General features: G+C 43.1%; 2 protein-coding genes across 2 annotated transcripts in view; one reads left to right on the top strand and one right to left on the bottom strand.

Annotated features, from left to right (window-relative positions):
• Positions 1 to 233: 233 nt before the first annotated feature.
• On the bottom strand, positions 234 to 7,883 carry abhd17aa (abhydrolase domain containing 17A, depalmitoylase a). The gene is made up of 5 exons (XM_042064450.1): positions 7,697 to 7,883; positions 6,641 to 7,025; positions 6,297 to 6,491; positions 5,269 to 5,448; positions 234 to 1,683 (listed from the first exon to the last, which is right to left on the bottom strand). The coding sequence occupies exons 2-5, from the start codon at positions 6,997 to 6,999 to the stop codon at positions 1,461 to 1,463; spliced, it is 957 nt and encodes a 318-aa protein (XP_041920384.1). The 5' UTR covers positions 7,000 to 7,025; positions 7,697 to 7,883; the 3' UTR covers positions 234 to 1,460.
• A 4,585-nt stretch (positions 7,884 to 12,468) lies between these two features.
• sema6ba (sema domain, transmembrane domain (TM), and cytoplasmic domain, (semaphorin) 6Ba) overlaps positions 12,469 to 20,671 on the top strand; it is a 68,423-nt gene continuing 60,220 nt past the window's right edge. The window contains exon 1 of the mRNA XM_042062687.1: positions 12,469 to 12,831. The gene's annotated coding sequence lies outside the window, so the exon portion shown is untranslated. The remainder of the gene's footprint in view (positions 12,832 to 20,671) is intronic.

The raw sequence follows: 20,671 nt of genomic DNA on the forward strand, positions 1-20,671 counted from the left end.
TATACTAAATAAATGACAACACTTGTAGTATTAAACCAATTTTCCAAGCAGGACCGAGGCATTATCACACTGGAATGAAATGCCTCAAATGTCAAAGTCGCATGCTACAGACTGGATGGAAGAAGGGGCAGAACACAGTGCTTACCACCTAAACCTTCCAAACATCGTTCATCAAATCAGGACTTTTCTTCTGAATCCACTTTTAAACTAAAAGCATGGACAGACAATTAAAATTACTTGGGAGACTGTTGCTTTATTCATTTCAATTACAATACAACAAATAAACAAAAAATAAGGACAAAGCATTAAAATATTCTCTAAAACGGAAACCACTTCTGATATGGAGCTATGGACTGAAGACGTTAAATCTCAAATAAATATTCTCATACAGTCTCTCTCGAGTCTCGATGAAGTCCATTTAAAAAGTCAGTCACCCCTACAGAACACTCTAAAACGGCCTTTGTCCATTTAAAAGCAACTCTATTTTGAGAAGGGTCCCTTGGTTTATGAAATACTATCTTTTTACAAAAATAGATTTGGCAAGTTCAACATCCATGTCTCTAAAGCACATTTAGTGCAGTCAGTAAAGTTTTATATAGAGGAAAAGATACAAAAACCATAATGAACAAAAACATGTAGTAGGAAATACAAAAAAAACAACATACAGGACAGAAGACAAACTTTCAAATTGGCAACATATATTCTGTTTACGTGCAAGGTTACTCAAAAGGAACCCCCACCATCCTCTTCCATTCCCAAAATGTTTCATATATCCCAAAGTAGTGAGTTCATCAGATATGTAAGCAGGGCATACCCATCGCACCTCAGGTTAAAAACCACCCCTTGAGTAAGGTTCATTTCAGCCAGAGAGGATAAACAAGCAGTGTAGTTTCAGTCAGTTGGCTACATGAGCCAGAGGAGATCATGGGCTGATTCAAGTGTAGTGTGTGGTCCTTCTAAAGTTGTGTACTGACGCCACATTAACGCTGCAAGACCAGCTACCACAGCAGGAGAGCTCCAGGCAGAAGCAGGGGGAGGTAGAGAGAGCAGTGACAGAGCCGACGGACACACAGCCAATTGGGGGCTTGCGTATGCAGGAGACGAGCGATGCGACTCAGGTATAACCACCTGGGGTTATCGTCTGCAGGAGGTTCAAACCCTTCAAGATTCTGCGAGGCCAGGAAACAAAGGCCAAAAAAGTTGTTGTGAAATGCAAGCGACCAGCACATGGACACAGAAAAAGTAAAGAAAATAAAAACCTGGGGACTCTTGACATGAAAATATGTACAGTCAAAACAAAAGATGAGCAAACACAAACATACCAAAAACAAACAAACAAAAAAAACAGATGCAACCAATCAGCTGCCTGGGGAAAAAGACAGGCACGGGAGCATCACATTATCTTGTGCCCATCTGAGTGGGAAACTCCTCTTCCTCCGTAGACAGACATGTGCACCTGCTCAGGCGTTCGCTGCCAGTTCCTGGCCAATGAAGCGGCGCAGACGCTCCAGGTACTGGCTGAAGAGCTCAATGTCGTTGTGGCCAGCTCCCTCTACCCAGAGTGGCTCCACAGCCTTGGGGCAGCGCTCGAACAAGGCCAGCCCGTGGGAAAAGTCAATGACCTCGTCCTCAGTGCCATGGATGATCAACACTGGAGATGTGATTTTGGACACTTTCTCAATGCTGTGGAGGGAGCATGACAGGGAACATCAACAACCTCCCTCGCTGACAACAGACCGTTAACACGTTCTAGGTAGAGATGCACCAATTGATCGGCTGGTGACCGGAATTGGCCGATTTTCATTTCTACATCGGCCATGACCGGCGACTGGCCAGTCAGTCTGAGACATGCCAATTTTATGCTGGTCAAATGCACTCGTGTGCCGCAATTGTAACAACACCCAGCTGAGTTTGCAAAGTTTGAAGCTAGCAACCAGGCCAACACTCAGGGTTGGATATAGTAGAAGTTTAAGTATACTCTTTTGATCCTGTGAGGGAAATTATAAATCTCTGCATTTATCCCAATCTGTGAATTAGTGAAACACACTCGGCACACAGTGAACACACAGTGAGGTGAAGCACACACTAATCCCGGCGCAGTGAGCTGCCTGCTACAACAGCGGCGCTCGGGGAGCAGTGAGGGGTTAGGTGCCTTGCTCAAGGGCACTTCAGCCGTCCCTACTGGTCGGGGTTCGAACCAGCAACCCTCCGGTTACAAGTCCGAAGCGCTAACCAGTAGGCCACGGCTGCCCCAAATATATATATATATAGGCCTACAAAGAAAGCGCTAATAGGCTACTGAGTTTTTCTATGCAGCGAACGCTGTGCTTTGCTATATTGCGTGGAATTTACTAAGCTGTCACTTCATTAGGCTACGTAAACATCGCTCATCCCTTCCGCTAATTGCGTGCCCACAGCTGAACCACAAGCGCAGCTGAACGGAGATAACCGATTGCGACATGGAAAAGAATCAAAGTGTAACGATCATAGGCTACACATGATAATAAGATGTCAACAAGCAGCGACATACAGTAGCCCTAGTAGTTCTACTCCACTTAAAAAAAAATACTCTAACTATTTACTGTACATAGAGTAGGGCTATGCCTTAATAACCTAGATAGAAAAGTGGATGTTGTGAAAGTGAACAAACGAAAGTTGCTTTTGACATAGTAGCCTACAATGAAGAAAAACTGATGCTCTGAATACTGAATCAGCCATCTCTGAAAGTTTCTATAGCCTAATTGATGCATTTAACCGGAATTTGGATTTAAGTTTTTTACCGCAAAACAGACGTGCGCTGTTTTAATATATGGTGGAGCACCTAATCGCTATTAGCACTTTTCCTCCCCTGTGTTTGCGTGATAGCCTAGGCTACAACCACTTTTCCCTCGCCCTCCCATAAATTCATCAATGCATATGAAAATATGTTCCACGGTAGCATATTCAAATGTATCATGAAAATTGTCTTTGTATTTTTAGTTGGATATTGGATGTGAGAAGAAAAAAAATGGATGTTCCATAACAGTGCATTTATATTAGTAGTGTGTGAAATGAATGTCCCACACTGGGAAGCATTATAGTTTGATACTGCAGCTTAAAGCAACACCAAAGAACTTTCCCTCTGTCTCATGCACGCTGTTGTTTATCCAGAACCGGCTTTGCAAATAACGATGTCCACAGACAAGGTAGAATATGTTGCACGATTTATGAAAGTACGATGTATTGCGACATCAGATGCAAGTCAAATTTATAGTTTCTTATGTCTCATTCCATCGAACTACAGACCCGCTACCCAATCTGGCAAACTTACATGGTTATAGCCGATAGAGGGCGGCAAAGCGAATGCAGAAGTGCCGTTCACCCTGTTACAAGTTGATGAACCACTGAAACGATTTTGGAAACATTATTTTAAGGTACAAAAAACTCTTTGGTGTTGCTTGAAGTTAGACTTGAAGAATCTGTCTGCTCACCGGTTCCATTTTTTTAACAGCCATTTAATTATTGATAAGTTGATTACATTTCTATATTAACCTGTTCTATTAAAGAAAAGATAGAAAAATAACTATTTGTGTGTGCTGTAAAATGGTTAGAAGAAATGAAATCGGAATCTGCTAAAATCGGTATCGGCAGGTCAAACTCAGAAAAAAACGGAAATCGGTGCATCTCTAATTCTAGGCAGTGTGTATAATATATACAGCAGGGAAAATAAATATTGAACACGTCAACATTTTTTTCAGTAAGTATACTTCCAGTGAGGCTATTTGCATGACATTTTCACCAGACATTAGTATTAACTTAGGTAATCCACACATATAAGACATCCAAACATTAATGTTCATAAGTAGAGTTATGAGTAAAAAAGTGGAATGCCACAGGAAAAAAGTATTGAACACGCCTACTGAAATCTGTTCAACTGAAAAACTGTTCAATTGGATTTAAGTCAGGGCCTGAATTTCCTTTCTCTGAAACCAATTGAGAGTTTCCTTTGCTGAATGCTTTGGATCATTGTCCTGCTGGAAGGTCTAGCCATGTCTCATCCTCATTGTTCTGGTGGATGGCAAGATTCTCCCAGAAAAAATGGCTCCATTCATCATTTCTTCAACTGTATGAAGTCTGCCAGTACCATGAGATGAAAAACAGCCCCACACCGTGATGCCTCCACCTCCAAACTTCACTGTTGGTACAGTATGGTATTTTTAGGGTGATGCACAGTGCCATTTCTCCTCCAAATATGGTGTGTAGTATGACATCCAAAGAGTTAAATTTTGCTCTCACCTGACCAGAATACATGCTCTTAGTATTTCATAGGCTTGTCCAAATGTTGTGTAGCAAACTTTCAATGAGCTTCGACATGTTTTTCTTCAGTAATAGAGTCATGTGGGGTGAGCGTGCATAGAGGCCATGGCAGTGGAGTGCATTACCTATGATTTTCTCTGTAACATTTGAACCTGCTGCCTCCAAGTCTTTCTGGAGTGGTCCTTGGCTCTTAGGCTACACTTCTGACTTCCTGGTTTAGAAATCTTGTGAGTAGATCCTGTGCATGGCCGATTGATGATGCAGTGATGTTCCTTCTACTTGCAGATAATGGCTCCAATACTGCTTACTGGATGATTCTGAAGTTTTGAAATGCATCTGTAACCAGTTCCATTGATATGTTTTGCTACAATAATGTTGCAAAGGTCTTGGAAGAGCTCTTTGCTTTTACCCATCATGACATGTTTCTTGTGTGACAACTTGGTAACGAAAAACCTTTTTATAGCTCATCAATATGTACTAACCCAGCTTACATTAATTTGCACAGATAGGAGGGATAATTACTCTCTAACTATTCCAGCTCGTTCCTTGCCATTCCTTGCCTTTGTGTACTGTTTTTTCTTAGTGTGTTCAATACTTTTTCCCTGTGCCATTCCACTTTTTTACTCATAACTCTACTTAGGGACATTAATATTTGGATTTTTGAATATGTGTGGATTACCTAAGTTAACACTAATGTCTGTAGAAAATGTTATGCGAATAGCCTCTCTGGAAGTATACTTACTGAAAAAAATGTTGACGTGTTCAATACTTATTTTCTCCGCTGTATATCTGTCAACTGTAAATTAAACTTACTCATAACTAGACCCATAGGAGGGTTAGTCTACACATACCCCATATGACTATTTATGCTCCTCAAAAATCACAACCGACGACTAAAATAAGTGCATTCAGAATAAACCCCAGGGCCTTCAGAAGTCCATGAGGTCTACAATAATAGTGAAATTCACTCACTTTGGGAAGGCATCAAAGCAGTAGGTCTTCTTGGTGTCTGGGAAGGCGACTCTCATGCCAGAGGTCAGAGGTGAGTGCAGCACTACAGCGGCACACTCGTATCGCGATGCCAGATCCACAGTGGGCACGGTGCCAATGCTCTGGCCGTACAGAATGATGTTCTCTGGGCTAATGCCATACCTGTGCCAAAGAAATGGTGCCACACACTGTAAAAACTTGGACGTTTGGCCGAGCTCTACACAATGCTACATGCTTCTGAGCACCAAGTGATCCACCCATTAGATAAGCAGGCTCCTTTCCCTTCAGATCTATGTACATGGCATATGTTGCAAGATTGTGGAGAGGTATGGGTAACAGAAATGGTGGTTGGTGGTGGCAATCATTTTACTAATACAAGGACCATTCACTCTTACCAGGGACTCCCATGATGGATGGACCATTAAGGAAGGAGAACCTTGATATGTGAAGGGGAGCCTTGGATGGGAAGGGGAGCCTTGGGATGGGAAGTGAGTAGAAGGTGCTTAAGGCAGGTTAGAGAGCGCACAACAATCACAGGGACGCTAGTCCTCAGACAACCGTACCAATGAACCTGGGTCAGGTCACAGCAGGGTTATTGCCCTGGACACTCAGGTCTGAGGCTGGATGTAGTGGCTGCTCTCTCCCTTCACAACACTCCCATTGGAAGAGCCTTTTCTCTTCCCACTCGCCTTTGTGATTATTACACCACATCTATGTCTTCTGATAATGGTTGAATACTATGCTGATCAATAATGTGCATGTGTGATTAAATTTCAACAGTATGGCCACTTCAAAGTAAAGATTTAAGGAATGTCACACATTGTTATTGAGGACACCCTCAAGACACTGCTATGCCACATACCTGTATGGTCACCTGAAGCAGCACAGGAGTGGTGACACCTATTTTCACATTTGTTGACGTTAGAGGTCCCTTAATCATAATCCTTCAATCAACTTTTAGAGTACTGGGTAAAATCAACTCATAAAAAGACACTGCCGTGAAACATTACCTTGTCCGTAGTGCGTGCCAGGCTGCATCAATGTCTGCATACAAATTCTTCTCTGATGGCTTTCCAGTGCTAACACCATAGCCAGAGTAATCATAGGAGAAAATATTGCAGTTTATGCGCGTTCCCAAGCCAATGTAGAAGCTGCTCATCTGTCCCAGGTCGACTGCATTTCCATGGGAAAATAGGACTGTGTATCTGTAAACCAGAGATGACACAATGTTTAAAAGGGAAACCTAAAAGATGTGTTAATGAAACTAGTCAACAGAAACAAGTGGTTAAATCAATCAGATGTAGGCCTAAAGATCAGCTTGGCGATGCTTTGTCTCTCTTGACTTGACTCTCACCTGGCTGAGGGGGCACATCGGATGTACATACACCCCACTTTGTTTCCTCTACTGGATCGTGTCAGAAACACCTCGGTCCCATCCAGTTCTCTCTGGGAGTACTGGAACTCGGCACGTTCACTTAAGTGCAGCTTCCATCTGCCTTCACTTCCACTTCTCTCTCCTCCTCCCCCACCCCCGAGTCGTGAGCGCAGTCCAGATACCCCCAAATTCGACGGGACCGTGTGTCCTGACTCCAAATCGGGCAAAAGTGCGTAAGTGGGTTCGGGGGGTAAAAACGCCAACTTCGCTGCGATACGACTGGGGCAGGGTGGGCAGCAGAAGAGGCCGCACAGTTCTCCAACAGACAATCCGTTCATCTTCTATGACCAAATGAAACCTTGAACTGCCAAGAGAAAAACAAATAGTTGGATATATCTACGTCATCAAATCGTATGCAAAACATGGATCAACTGCCATGTTTATTTACTATGTCTAACGTTCATGACGTAATATTCGCTAAGAATCATGACTAACTTTGCTAAATAGGCGTACGCATCGATGATAACATACTCATAAAATGTTACGTTCAATATCTCTCATTAACGTTAACGTACACACTACAAACCAGATAACAGTAGTAAGTTAGCATGCTAAAGTTAACTGGCTATAGGGCAACTTTAATCTTTAAATAGCATTGTTAGATTGAGAGAAAACGCCTGGCTGTTGCCAAATGACTAATCGAGTGGTAACTTAACGTGAACGTAACGTAAAGCTAATTTGGTCGCTAAAACACTCAAACGAGTAAAGAAACTTAGCATTATAAAGTCTGTTGTGGCAATGAATTCACGCTACTAGCTAAGTGTAAACTTGGCATTATGAATTATCGATGAACAGAGGGTATGCATAGCAAAGTCTCACACTACTCTAAATAAGGGCCTTCGGACAAGAAAAACACAAGTCTGAGATTGAAAGCTAGCGTTATCAAAGCTAACCTTCCGGACAGCTAACGTTAGCCGTCATTCGTACCGACTACAGACCATAGAGCTAACGTCAGCAAACAACATTGTTACTTACCACAATCCCGTAAAGGTGCAGCCCTAACAACGTGCCGCCTGGACATCAAAATGCTAAAATATACTTGAAGCAGGTTAAGTGAAGCTTGGTGTTCATCCTGATCTCTGAAAAGTTCTACAATGAGGGAACGAGTCTGATTGCCTTGGGCGTTTGCTAGCAAGCAAGCTAAGGATAACTATCGCGTAGCTACCGGAAATTACGATTTTGTATCCTTACGTCATCCAAAAAAGATACACAAGAGGACAGTGTTGGGAAGATACAAGGATTTAGAGGGGGGGGGGGGCACCAACAAGGAGCACCCAAGAGCAACAGGGGCAAGGAAAAACTCCCTTACCAAGGAAGAAGTGTACTGCAAGTATGGTGAAGGGACTTACTATTGCAAGCAGAGTACTGTATGTATGATGTATGTGAGTGATGACAGTGAAGATGTGTGTGTGGGCGGGAGGGGAGTGGAGCAGTGACTGTGTGTGTGTGTGTGTGTGTGTGTGTAGTGTGTGTGTGGGTAGGTGGGGGCAGTGTGCTAGATGTATGTAGAGGATGTGTGTTGGAGAAGATCCTGAAGACAATGTGCTGTGTGTGTAGGGAGGGGGGGGCAGTGTGCAGCACTGTAGAGGAGGCTTACTGTAGCAAGCAGTGTGCTGTATGTATGTGAGGTGATGACAGTGATGATGTAAGTGTGTGTGTTTTTTGTGTGTGTGTTGGGGATGGGGGTGGGGTGGGGTGGGGGGGGCAGAAAGGCTAGGCAATCAAGGACATGGGTAGATGGAGGAGAAATCAAAAATCAAAAATAAAAAGTTCTATGGAGATGTGCAAAAGTTGGAAAAAGTCAGATGTGTGTGTGTGTGTGTGTGTGTGTGTGTGTGTGTGTGTTTTGACGTGATGAAATAAGAAAATAAATAAAAGGTCTGTAGCATAGGGAGAGGGATGTAAAAGTGCTAAAAGTCTTGTAGGTGTGTGTGTGTGTGTGGGGGGGGGGGGGGTCATGAGTGCTGAGGAGTGAATGTGTGCAAAGTCAGTAAAGTGTGAGTTCAGAGTTCGGATGGCCTGGGGATAAAAACTTCTTCCTGAGTCTCTCAGTTCTGGCTTTGTGACTACATAGGCGTCTTCTTAATTTCAGCGGTAGCTGACGGCAGCTGTGAGCTTGAGCTTTAAGTGATAGGGTTTAATTGGCATCTTTAAATGGGAATGGAATAGAAACTGAGCACATGCGAGAGGTTACAGAAGCAACTGCCGTATCTCCCTCAAAGAAGAGCAGGACTGAGTTAGTCACAGACATCTCTAAACTACGGAACAAAATAAAATCTAAAGTTTAGTTTCATGTGCTCACGTGAAACTTTCATGTGCACACGTGAAACTTACATGTGCGCACGTGTAACGGAGGCGAACTGAGCTAGTGTGCTAGTTGCCCGTGTAAATCCTCACAGCCCTAACCTTAAGAATGCTTCTAACCGCTGAGTTGCAACCCTGGGCTTTTAGCTCAGTGGTTAGAGCGTTCGACTCCCATGCCGGTGTGTGTCTAGGTAGCGGGTTCGAGGGCCGTGAGCGGCGGACAAATTACGACCTCTGTTGCACACGCGAAAGTTTCACGTGCGCACATGAAAGTTTCATGTGAAAAGGTTTTGCGTGTGCACGTGAAACTTTCAAACCAGTCCTGAAGTTTGCGAAAAATAAGAAAATGCCACTGTTCCACGAGGGTCAGCAAAAGGTGATTTATACAGTAGGCCTACGACTACACTGTTGAAGACCGACACTCACAATGTCACAACTCACAATTCCTCATGGATGTTATGTGAGAGTGGCCCCTCGACTGGACTGGCAGCTAAACATTTTATAGAGGTGGGAGCTGGTGTTGTGGACGAAGACTTCAGGGGAAACGTCGGAGTAGTGCTCTTCAACTTCAACAAGGAGACGTTTGAAGTGAAAAAGGGTGACCGGATAGCTCATCTGTGAGAGGATCTGCTATCCAGGGGCGCGTTTCCCAAAACCATAGTTGCTAACTAAGTAAGCAACTTTGTTGGTTGCAATCATCGATTGTAAAAAATATTTTCCATTGCCAACTGAAAGTAATTGTGGTGAATAATTACTTAATATTAATCTTAGACTGGCAAACTTCAGGAAAAACTCAGGAATCAAGTTTATTCTGTTACAAGCAGAGGGTACAAAAAAAATGGTCTATGATGTAGCCTAGGCCTGGAAGGCCTGTAGCCAATCTCTCCCTCTCTTCCGTTCTACATCCTTCTAGTCTTAGTCTAAGTCCAAGTCTGACAAACATTGCAGTTTAGTTACTTTTGAATGCTTTAAACAAAGGAAGAATTTTGGCGCCAAAACAAGCCCACTTGGTTGGTTCTCCACTTGGCATCAGACACACCTACTCACACCCACTTCACACCTGAATAGCATGAGGAGAGATATCTTATATATCAGAAATATCACTTATAGAATGTTCCAAACATTCTCACAATCAAATCATTACAATCCTTGTACTGAGACTATTACAATGATACCAATCATGAATATATTCACATTTCATGACACATGGATATATTATATCAAGGTAACATCCTTTGTTCTGTGTACCTGATAGCCCTTGAACCACCACATTAGCATTTCATTGGGGGAGGGGAGGTTGTCTTTGTTTTAAACCAAGAAGGGCCACATGGATAACGGAACCTAGTCTAGAAATTAAATTATTATTCATTTTAACCTTAAAATTATTGCTATCACAACGCAATTGCTAGCAAGTTGCTAACAGGACGCACCCCAGACCTACTTGAACTTGAGACACTGGATGGGATTCGGATTTGGATCGACAGGAAAGAGTGATTGCTACTTGAATGAAATGTAATGTAGGCTAGCTTACAGTAACTCTGAGTGTGACCTCGGGGGGTCACAGGCCCCCTAGACTATAAGTAGGTGATGTTAAAGTTTTGACATAAATCAGTGAATATATAACTACAGGCTATTGGCTAGCTTCAATAATACATCTCTTCTCCATCAGTATCCCACTGGTACAAAAATAATTGAAGTCACTAGGCAATTAATAACCTATTTTTTAACCCCCCTCCCCCCAGGGTCCCAAAGATAAAAATGTGGTTTACCCGTTCTGTTTATATATCCACTTAAAAATCATGTCAGTCATGAATTTTATTTTCCCACCAAGCTTTTGGGGAAAATTGAGGGCCATGAGGTAAATTGTGAAACTAATATCTCTGTTGTTGTACTGCATATGGACTCCATATCATAAACTTTGACCTGAAACACCCTTTGAAAAATAAATTCTAAAGGTTAGAATGTGTACTTTTTGAAAGATGATGCCCATGGCTAACTCAAATAATGGTGCAGCTTGGAAAGCTATGTGGATACAGATATATTTGTCTGTCCTTCGCATGACTATATTGTCAGTTTAAATTTAGAAACAGGCCTAATACCAAAACTAGTTGTAAACACCTTCAACTGTTATACTGTCCCTTTAACTTACAGTAATGTTACTACCAACTGCCCATTTCCACCTCATGGTGGCAGCAATGCCACACAGAGAAACATCGCCAAGAAACTTCAGGGTTTTTCCTGTGGTACAGTAGAATCTACAGATAGATGTTCACAGTGCAGATTTTCATGTTTGATGGTATGGAACGTTCTTTACAAAAACTGCAAAAAAAAAATAACTTTCATTTACTACCTGACCATACATACATACACACACACACACACACACACACACACACACACACACACACACATATATATATATATATACACACACAATTGGTGTCAACAGAAGCATTGACAAATAGGCTATTATACCTTTAGGTAAATAGGCTATTGTACCTTTACAGTTAATGGTTGGAATTGTTTTATTGGTTTTAATACCTTTGTAGTGAGTGAAAGATTACTATCCTCAGAACCAATAGGAACCAAAGGGAACATAAATAAGATGATTGATTTTTCTGTTTCCATCATACAAACATGGAAATTCTATAGATAATTTGGATAATCAATGCTGAGGAGATCAAAGGTTTCACAAGCTTGTTTAATATTCATACAATATTTCCCCAATGTTTCCTTTATGTTCTTTGTCATTCTGATGGTGATGGCACTCCTGACAAAAATATTATATCAAATATCTGTCCACCAAATAGCAGGCAGGAATCGTATTTTTTCATTTTGATGTGTTGCATCCTGTCATTCTATTTATTGGTCTTAATTTTAGGTTTCAAACAAATGTGTGTGCTTGGATAAAACGGTGTTACATAAAATAAAGTTACTTTTAAGTTTACATCAACAACAACTTTCCCATTCACGTTTCACAAAATAATAGCTGGCCGTGTGTGTGTGTGTGTGTGTGTCTGTGTGTGTGTGTGATGCATGCGCGCTCGTATATTGGTGATGGATTTGTCTCGTGGCCTCTATATAGTTTTGTCCTCACTTCAACAAATTGACCACACGCCGCGATGCAATCATTTGCAGTGTCATAAAATGGCTTAAAAAGTAGGGATATTATTTTACAGTGTTAAGCACTGGTCTCATGAGAAATAAAATGACTAAACTAAAGGAGAGCAATTCCCAACCCATAGTCTGAAGCTTGCATTGGTGTCTTTGGTTCCATGACATGTAACACGTTCACAAATTATAGAAAGAACACTGACTAAATTCCACACGAATGGGGGCGATTTCGCAGATCTTAGGCGTGTGACCATTCGTTTTGGTTCAGTGCAGCAGCAAGGCTTTTCAAGCTATTCAACCACACCTAGCGTTCATCCTTGGTATTCACTTTGCATCTGCACGGGTCCTGAAGCTGCAGTCACTCTGTAGGTTCAGTGTGCAGTTCTGGTTGAATGTCTTTAAAGGACATCGTGTCTACGTCGCCAAGGAGGAACACTCAGCACCAGGGTTCAAAACGGACAAAACGATAGGCAGTTTGTCTCAAGGATGTCACGCCAGCGCACAGGATCTGTCCTGGGGAGAGACAGGTGCAGCAGAGAAAGGAATTAATCCACAAAAGGTTAACCGGAGTATAGCCTACCGTCACCAACTAGACTTCTAAGATTCCCAGCGCCCAGCACCCTGTTATCGGTTCGAGGACTGCATTTTGAATTGGATCGAAGAACATAAACCGAGGGCATTAAGCATACCAGGTGAGTCAGCGTGCAGACTGTTGAAGTACAGGTTTCCTTGCGCAATGTTCTCGTCGCGCCTATAACGGTGTTCATGTTTCACGGGCATTTGTGTCGGTGGCATACCGATTGCCTGCGGGTACAAAACATTTGTGAACGTTGTTAACTTCTTGGAGGGTTACAGAGATATAGCTTTTGTATGAACTGTAGCCCCTTTGTGCATATCACTGTTAGCGTCATGGTCGTTATCCCTGGCTGTTGTTAAATTCTGTGTTTGGTAACTGCTTCAGATTTGGTCTGGAAGGGAATATGTGGTGCCTCTGTTCGAATTCATGGTCCTGCGTATTTGACCAGGCCATAGATCTGCGCTTAAAAGATCATTGATGCAAGGCGCTCTCTTCAGTGCGATAGACTCATGGAAACCCAATTGCAATGTCAAGTTTGTACTGCTGGTGCAAATACGGTTGTATGTTTAATGGATCATCAGAAAAATGTCTATCATGTCAGTCTGAGGGACAGTCATTTTTGCCGTTAATAAGATTTGCTTTCTTAGTCATAAACGATCTTTTTAGTTGTCCCTCAGGGACCATATCAGATCAAATCATACTGCCAATTTCTACTTTAGTAGGACTATTTTCCCCTTGTACTGACACTGATGCTCAACTTCAAGCTATACCTCCTGGCCCATAGCAACTGAATCAGGATGAGGGCAAGCCACCGATCCACACAAAAGCCTGATTCAGGACAAATTGTTAAGCAGGAATGTTGTACATAATGGAAGCTATTTATTCTGTGTGGTCATGATTTATTCCACACCTTTTACCTATTAATGTAAATCATTAGGCTACTTGTTCTTTAGCTAAACAAACCATTTTACTGTTATAGGTATAGGAGGCATACTCTTCCACTAATATATTATGGTCTAAGTTACTCATGGAGACATGGAGGCAATATACCGTTGCCAACCAATGTTACTTCTTTGTCCTCTATTATTCACTGTTGGTATTACCCCAGACTTCACAGGCCTGTGGACTCCTTTAAAATTCCCTTTGGATATGTGATGTTTTTAATAGGCTCTGGATGTTATGGTAATGGGAAGGGATATAAGTAAATGATGTCCACTGAGGTCAGACCCTCCCAGACTAGAGTGAAGAGAGGGAGGATGAAAGGGGGAGGCGGACTGGAGGGAAGAATGGATTCCCAGGAGAAGAGCTGCTTGCACCAACCCCCATGTATGATCTTTCAGCGGTTCCCTCATATTATCGTCCATCAGACATGTGGCGCCACTGTTGTCTTGTCACTAACAGATAATACAGACCTCCCCCTTTGCAACTCCCTTACTGGAGTCAAAATACATGCATCCATAATGATGTGAATGAGCATAGCTCCCAGTCTTGGTATCATTAACCTCTTTGCTGTAAAGAGTAATGCATGTGCAGTGTACAGATACTGTATGAGAGCTATTCTAAGCCTCGGTCTTTGTTAGAAACTCACAGCCGTACCTTGAAGGAACAGCTCCCTCACACTTTCTCACGGTCGTTGTTATTCATCATTCTAAATGTCTTTACCACACAGAAATTTGCCTCTTGCTTTTGCACCCAAGGCCATAACTTCCAGCTCAGTGTTTTGCTTTCTCACAACTGCAGTTTTGTTTGCCCGTGTTTGTGTGTGAGAGTAAAGCAAGCGAGAGAAAGAGGAGCAGGTCTAGCTGACAGACTCCCTGTGAATGGCTGCCCTGTTATCACGACTCTGCACACAGACAGTGGCGCAGCAGTGCTCTGTGCAGGTGCTGAATTCACAGCACTAAAATAAGCACCAGGTGCCCCGTGTGGATAATATCCCACCCACTCCCCCTCGCCTCCCCCTTTGGGGGGGGGGGGGTGCCTGTAAGGGCTGGCTGCATCAGGGGAGTTTCTATGCGGGTGCCAAGTGATCAAGTCCGATGCTTCTGCTTTTGTCAGAGCTATGCCATGTGAGACGCCAAACCCAGGCGATTTTGTGGTCCGCAGACCAGAGCATCTGCCGCTTTGTCATTGCTCCACTTTAAAAGCCTAAAGCTTTTTGGTTGAGCACCAAGCCTCTGCTGAGCTTAAGGAAAGGTTCTCCACAGTCCACTGAGAGTTTAAACTTAGGTAGCAGAGATGCAAGAGGAGGCAAAGAGGAGGCAAAGGAAAAATTCGGGACAAAGACAGCCTCAGTAAGTCAGGGTTTTCTTTTAGAAGCCTTCGTCTAGTGTAGAATATACAACGCTTTCAGTCCATTCCTGTGAAAAACATAGCCTTGATGTTTGCCTCAGCACAAAGGTGCATTTCCTGTTGTGAACATTTCCTCTGCATCTCTCCCTCTGGCCACCATATCTCTAGTTTAATGTGAAGGAATTGCAAAACAGTCCATAGGATTTATCTCCAATCCCATCGCGAGATTGAGGGATGCAGTTGCAGCCTGGAGGGAGGTTTGTACATCCATGGCAGCCCTGTCACTTTGTGGGGAGAGCACCATCCTTCAGCAGCACAGCTTAGTAAATCTCCGTCTCCTCCAGGGATCCAGTCAGTCATTTTTAATCCTTCCTTCTACCTCTTTCTTTTTCTTCTTCTCTCTCTCCCTCTCTTCCCCCCTCCACAATTCATAGCACATACACATACATCCTTCCTTGCACCACGCCTGTTGTGATTAATGGTGTCATTGAGGATTGGTGTTCAAGGTTGGGTTTGCGTGTAAGGTCTAGTATGTATGTTGAGGGCAAGTGGGGGGCTCAAGAAAAAGAGAAGAAGGTCTGTGTGGTGTTGAATGAAGTCCATGAAGCCTGCCCTGTCTGTGTGTCATCATAGAAGGAAGCTATGGTTATACAGTAGACGAATGGTGCAGTGTTTCTGGTAATTCCTCCAAGTGTTTCATTTTGTGCTATTTTTTATGTCTTGATCATGCCAAAAGTATGCATTGTCATGAACACAGGCAGTAGTTCCATACAGGAAGGCTACTCCATTGTTTTAAGCAACACTTACACTGCTAGATTTGATAATGGGGTATTTAGATTTGGGGACTGCGTTCATTGCCCTTCATCCATAGAGATATGGACCTGTGTATCATGGCAGAATACAATGAAACGCGATAGAAATATCCCCATCGTGACTAAACATTTAGATGTCCATTTAGAATAAACTCAGGAACTGTGAGCTGAATTTTTCACAGCCTCTTAGCTGTTACTCCTGCTGCATTTATCAGGCAGCAATGTGGCCAGATGCTTTTCCATAAGCAAATAAAAAGCTGTCAGCTGGAACCAAAGCCCCTTATCAAACGGAGTTCTGTCACCTCCTCATAGCCGTTATTTCATTATTAATGCAAATAGTGAAGCATTTATTGCGCAGAATGTCAGCAATATTCCTGTTCGGGGTAAATGTCTGAAGCAGATCGTTTTTTATATTATGAAAAAAAAACAATGAATTTCCAAGCAGAAAGCAGCCCAGGGACTGGGGCAATCTTGTCTCATTGTCCACCATGCGAATACCATTCTTACCATTGCACACGTAAAAGCGTTAAGCATAATAAGGCACAATACAACACTGGGCATCCTACAGGCGGGTCTATAAGACTGAGATGTCATGGTTCAGTTCTTCTTAAGATACAGTATTGTTGCCATGATTCCCACTGACCTCTTTTTAAGTGGTGATGTCTGTGTGACAGCAACAACAATTATGCCAGTCATAGTGCTATTCATCATACTAAAACAAGGGGTGAATAGACACAAAGATATTTCTCTTTCGTTGCACTGCTCATGTAGCGTATCAAAACAATTTTAAAAGCAGTATTACCTAGCCCTTACCTACTAGCTAAGTCATTTTCCTTTAGTTGTTTATACCACTAAGCTTGTAGCGATCATCTGCGCACCACCAGCAGCACAGCAGCAGTGCTTCCTTCATCTTATTTTTGTAAACGAGGCGGTGGGGTCTTGCTGAGGTATGGCTAGCTGTGAGCGGCTATGACAAACATACATGGAATGCCAAGCTGCCACCCCACTGTGCTTTGCAGGGTGGCTCTGAAAGAGGCAACAAATAAAGCCTTTTAAAAGCGTTCCTCTAATGCCTCTGTGTGTTTGGAGAGTGGGATCAGAGGGGCCGGGCTGCAGGTGGCCCCAGTGCAGTGACCCGAAGGCCTGGCCGGCATGCAGGCAGATGGACTGGGGGGAGGGACTGCTGTCCCTAGGATGGCCGTGGAAGTGGAGAGAGGGGATGGAACAGTCCGAGGTGTGAGAGGATTGATTCTTGTGTCTGTGTCCGGATCTATTACACCGCTGATAGATTTGGGATGGAGTGCCTGAAGACACTCCATCTCGGTGTCCTCCAACTGTTGTAGCCTCAGTGGCTTGGGGAAGAAAAAGTGTCAACATATTGACACAGTCTAAAGCAGGCCTTTACCTGTGATGCTGTGACTGAATTATTCTAGTACAACTGGGCATGTAGCATATGATAGTTAAAAAAATAAACTCTATTGAATTTTGAAGGTTGTGGTTGGAAATGCAGAGGATATTTTGGGATATTTTAATTTTGGTTAAAAGATCTTGGAGAGATCTTTTGATTTTTTTAACAGTAATGAACACTTCTCTCTTGCTGATGAACATCTCCCTTCGAGATATACACATCCACTGCCATTAGTCCAGGTCTCCCCACTCTCCCTCCTCCTGTCCCCCTGTCCACCAGGCTCAGCCTCTTCTGCCAGTGGTCTGCTGCATGATAGGACCCCTGACACATCCGCAAATAAACTCTGGAGTTGGGTGATGGCCATCTGTGTAGCTTCAGGTGGCCAGGATGGCAGGGGCTCCGTCTGCGCTTTGTTCTCCTCCATGTTCAGGACACATGGGCTGCTACACGTTATTCAGCTCTAGAGTTCTGTTTCATGGGTTTTTTGGCTGAAATCTTGCAGTACAGTGTATTCAAAATAAACCTCCGCCACAGAAAATGCTGTTGCATGCATTCGCCATTAGTGTGGCTATTTCTGACATGTTCTTCTGAACAGGTCCCTCGAAGTGAATAATTCTGTAGGTCTTGTAACAATAACAGAGCATTTGGTATACGGTCATTAACAGCACCATGACAGATGTCCTGTGATGAAAGTGTTAGGCTAAGTCAGGCTAACAGCCAAAGGCTGAGCTGACCCACTGCTGGGTCTCCAACACTGACTAATCTCTAATAGGCTAGCAAGACCCCCTTGTGCTAACGCTCACATATAGACAACTTGACAGGTGTGTGTGTGTGTGTGTGTGTGCAGTCCCAGTAAAAAAAAATGTGCTGCTCTTTCTTCCACAGCAGGAAGCTCTTTTTCCTGCAGAACAGCCATTCTGTGTTCTGGTTTAAAAGGCAGTCCTGTTTTATGTGTTGGTTGGTGGCCTGTGCTGTTATCTGGACAGCTGTGAGAGGTGTGCGCAGGCGATGCGTGAGGCCGTGGACTGGCCTTGGCTTTCCTACTGGCCTTCAGTGATGCTGACTCCAGAGGGATTTCTCTGGCGGCCGCTTTGCTGTCTGCTGATTACTCGGCAGCCTCTTTAACCTTTAAACACGCTTTTGTAGCTCTATTAGTTGGCACTAAATAATGCAGCTGGTCCTCTCTGTCGCCGCCAGTGAGTTACAGGCAACTTTCTTTTCACTTATTATTCATCAGCTGTTATTTATTATTGATCAGTGACCGTCTTTGAGTGTCCAGACCTCGTCTTGATGGTTTACAGTAATGGCATTCCAGGGCACTACTTCAGAAGATGACTTCCATTGAATTATATTGAATTTCATTGTTAAATGTATGCTCCGTGTGGTGTTGAAGGCTCCTGCTCCAACACAAGTTGCCTATGTTTGTACTGAAGACACATGACACAGAACCTTTATATTATATTTCCTTTAGACTGATGTAACGGTAGGCTGCTGGTACATAGCGTGCAGTATATAAGTTGTGTAAACCTCCCTCCTGATGCCTTGATCTAGAGTCATGCTAGTGAGAGTTGACTTGACTCCCGATCCGAGGTGCTGCTGTTTGCGGGTTCGGACCTGGGTGAATGCAAGGCTGAGCCGTGCGGTCAGCACAACACAGGATACACTGACTCAGGACTGACACGTGAGAGTTGTGCAACAGAGCAAATACCAGGCCCAGACTCCATCGTGAGTATGTCAAGGAAAGGTTCATTTTATAATTGTATATTACTGTGGTATTGTGTTTCTGCTCTTCTTGTGTAACTGGTCACAGATTTCTACCCAGCTGTTAAGCTGTGATATAAAAACAGAGCTGTGGACACAGCTGCGGTCTTCTCCCACTGTCATGAAATCTGAAGGGAGAAGAAACCTTGACATCCTTTGAATCCATTGCCTTATCATTTTCATCAGACTGAGTGTGGTGTTCTAGGATGTTTTTAAAGCAACGGTTGTGGTTATGTATTCAGTGAGTGAATTTTCACATACTATTTCATGTACGTTTACAGTAATGTAAACATAATTGTACTTAAAACATAAACATGTATTTAATTCCAACTTCAGCAAACACCTCTACTTGCATCAAGTTCATCTGAAAGCAAGGTTTTTTTACATACATGGAACCAGTAATTGCCGCTTGTGGGGAGTTATGCAGAGCAGAGCTTGATGCCCTCTACACTACAGCGTCCATGCTGTCTAGTGGACCCTCCTGAAGTTGCAATCACAGCCTGCAGACTCCAAGTGTTTCGGCTGAGTTCCTTCTCAAGCGGGCTTCCACGCAGACTCATTGTCTAGTCAGCAGGGGGGAGCTCTCTGGCTTTGATTTGTTTTGCCTCAGATGTAATCACATCTCGCATTACCCACAGCAACGTTTCGACAAGAGAGGCGCGCAGCCCGCCTCTCGCCGGAGACCGGTGCTGCCACCCCGGAGTGCGCTGGCCCTGCCCACCTCGCTCCGACAGGCGGGAGAGAGGTGTTTCCTCTGAGGAGCGCCCATCACAAGTCCTCAGAGGAGTCATCTGTCACTAAAGTGGGCTTAATTAAAAGCCTTACTATAATGAGTCACGTCTCTGGTCTCAGCGTACAGTGGGCTGCTCAATACTGCCAGGGACCACAGCTGTATGCAGTGGTAACCTGCTTAATAGTATGGGTTTTTGTGTGGGTGGGTGATTTTCTTTATCTATATTTTGCTATCAATATTAGTTATCTTGTTCGCCTACTAGCTGTTGTTTTGACATATTGAAAGTAATGAATGCTGTCTACTTGCTTGTGTTTCTGTTGTAAAATGTATTTAGTATCTCTTGGGAAGTTATTAAATGTGGCCTAAAGTAAAATGATATGAAAGATGTGCATCTTGAAGTGGAAACTTGCCAAAGAAACAGTTAATGGTAATTGCATCAATTTTGTTGTGTGGACCTCATACTTTGAGGCTGCCATATTGAACAACTAAGTCACCGGCTAAATTTAAATTTTCTAATGGGAGCTAAAGCTTAGCTAATGCCAGACAATTTAAAAACTGGACTTAATATCCTTCTAATATAGCAATAGAGGAGTGGTCTCTGCAGGTTTATAATAGAATGTTCATCCTTGCCTCCAAGCTTCAAAAAGATGGGTTTTCTCACATATAACACTTTGACTCCACTCAGTTGCCTTCATCAGAATAGCCTTTGAGAGAAAGTGGAATAGAACATTATGTCCAATATTCCAATATGTGGTTTAATGTTCTGCATTTCTCATTAGTGGGTCACTTTGATACTAAAAGTATGATTCTATGTAATGACTGTATGATATCTGTACTGTCCCCGTGTATATCTGTGTGTGACTATATTTAGAGATAAGCGGGAATATTATGACTTTGCAGTGTTTCACTGTTCTGCATGGCTGCGTCAGTAGCTATCTGCTCCGGATTCCCA

The sequence above is a fragment of the Alosa sapidissima genome, chromosome 1 (assembly GCF_018492685.1).
Source record: "Alosa sapidissima isolate fAloSap1 chromosome 1, fAloSap1.pri, whole genome shotgun sequence".
Classification (NCBI taxonomy): Eukaryota; Metazoa; Chordata; class Actinopteri; order Clupeiformes; family Clupeidae; genus Alosa; species Alosa sapidissima.

Coding starts and splice junctions, on each gene's coding strand:
- abhd17aa (XM_042064450.1), bottom strand. CDS start 6,999: ATGAACGGATTGTCTGTTGGAGAACTGTGCGGCCTCTTCTGCTGCCCA. Junction 6,492..6,640: donor CGATGTGCCCCCTCAGCCAG/GTGAGAGTCAAG, acceptor TCTGGTTTACAG/ATACACAGTCCTATTTTCCC. Junction 1,684..5,268: donor TGCTTTGATGCCTTCCCAAA/GTGAGTGAATTT, acceptor CTCCCTCCACAG/CATTGAGAAAGTGTCCAAAA.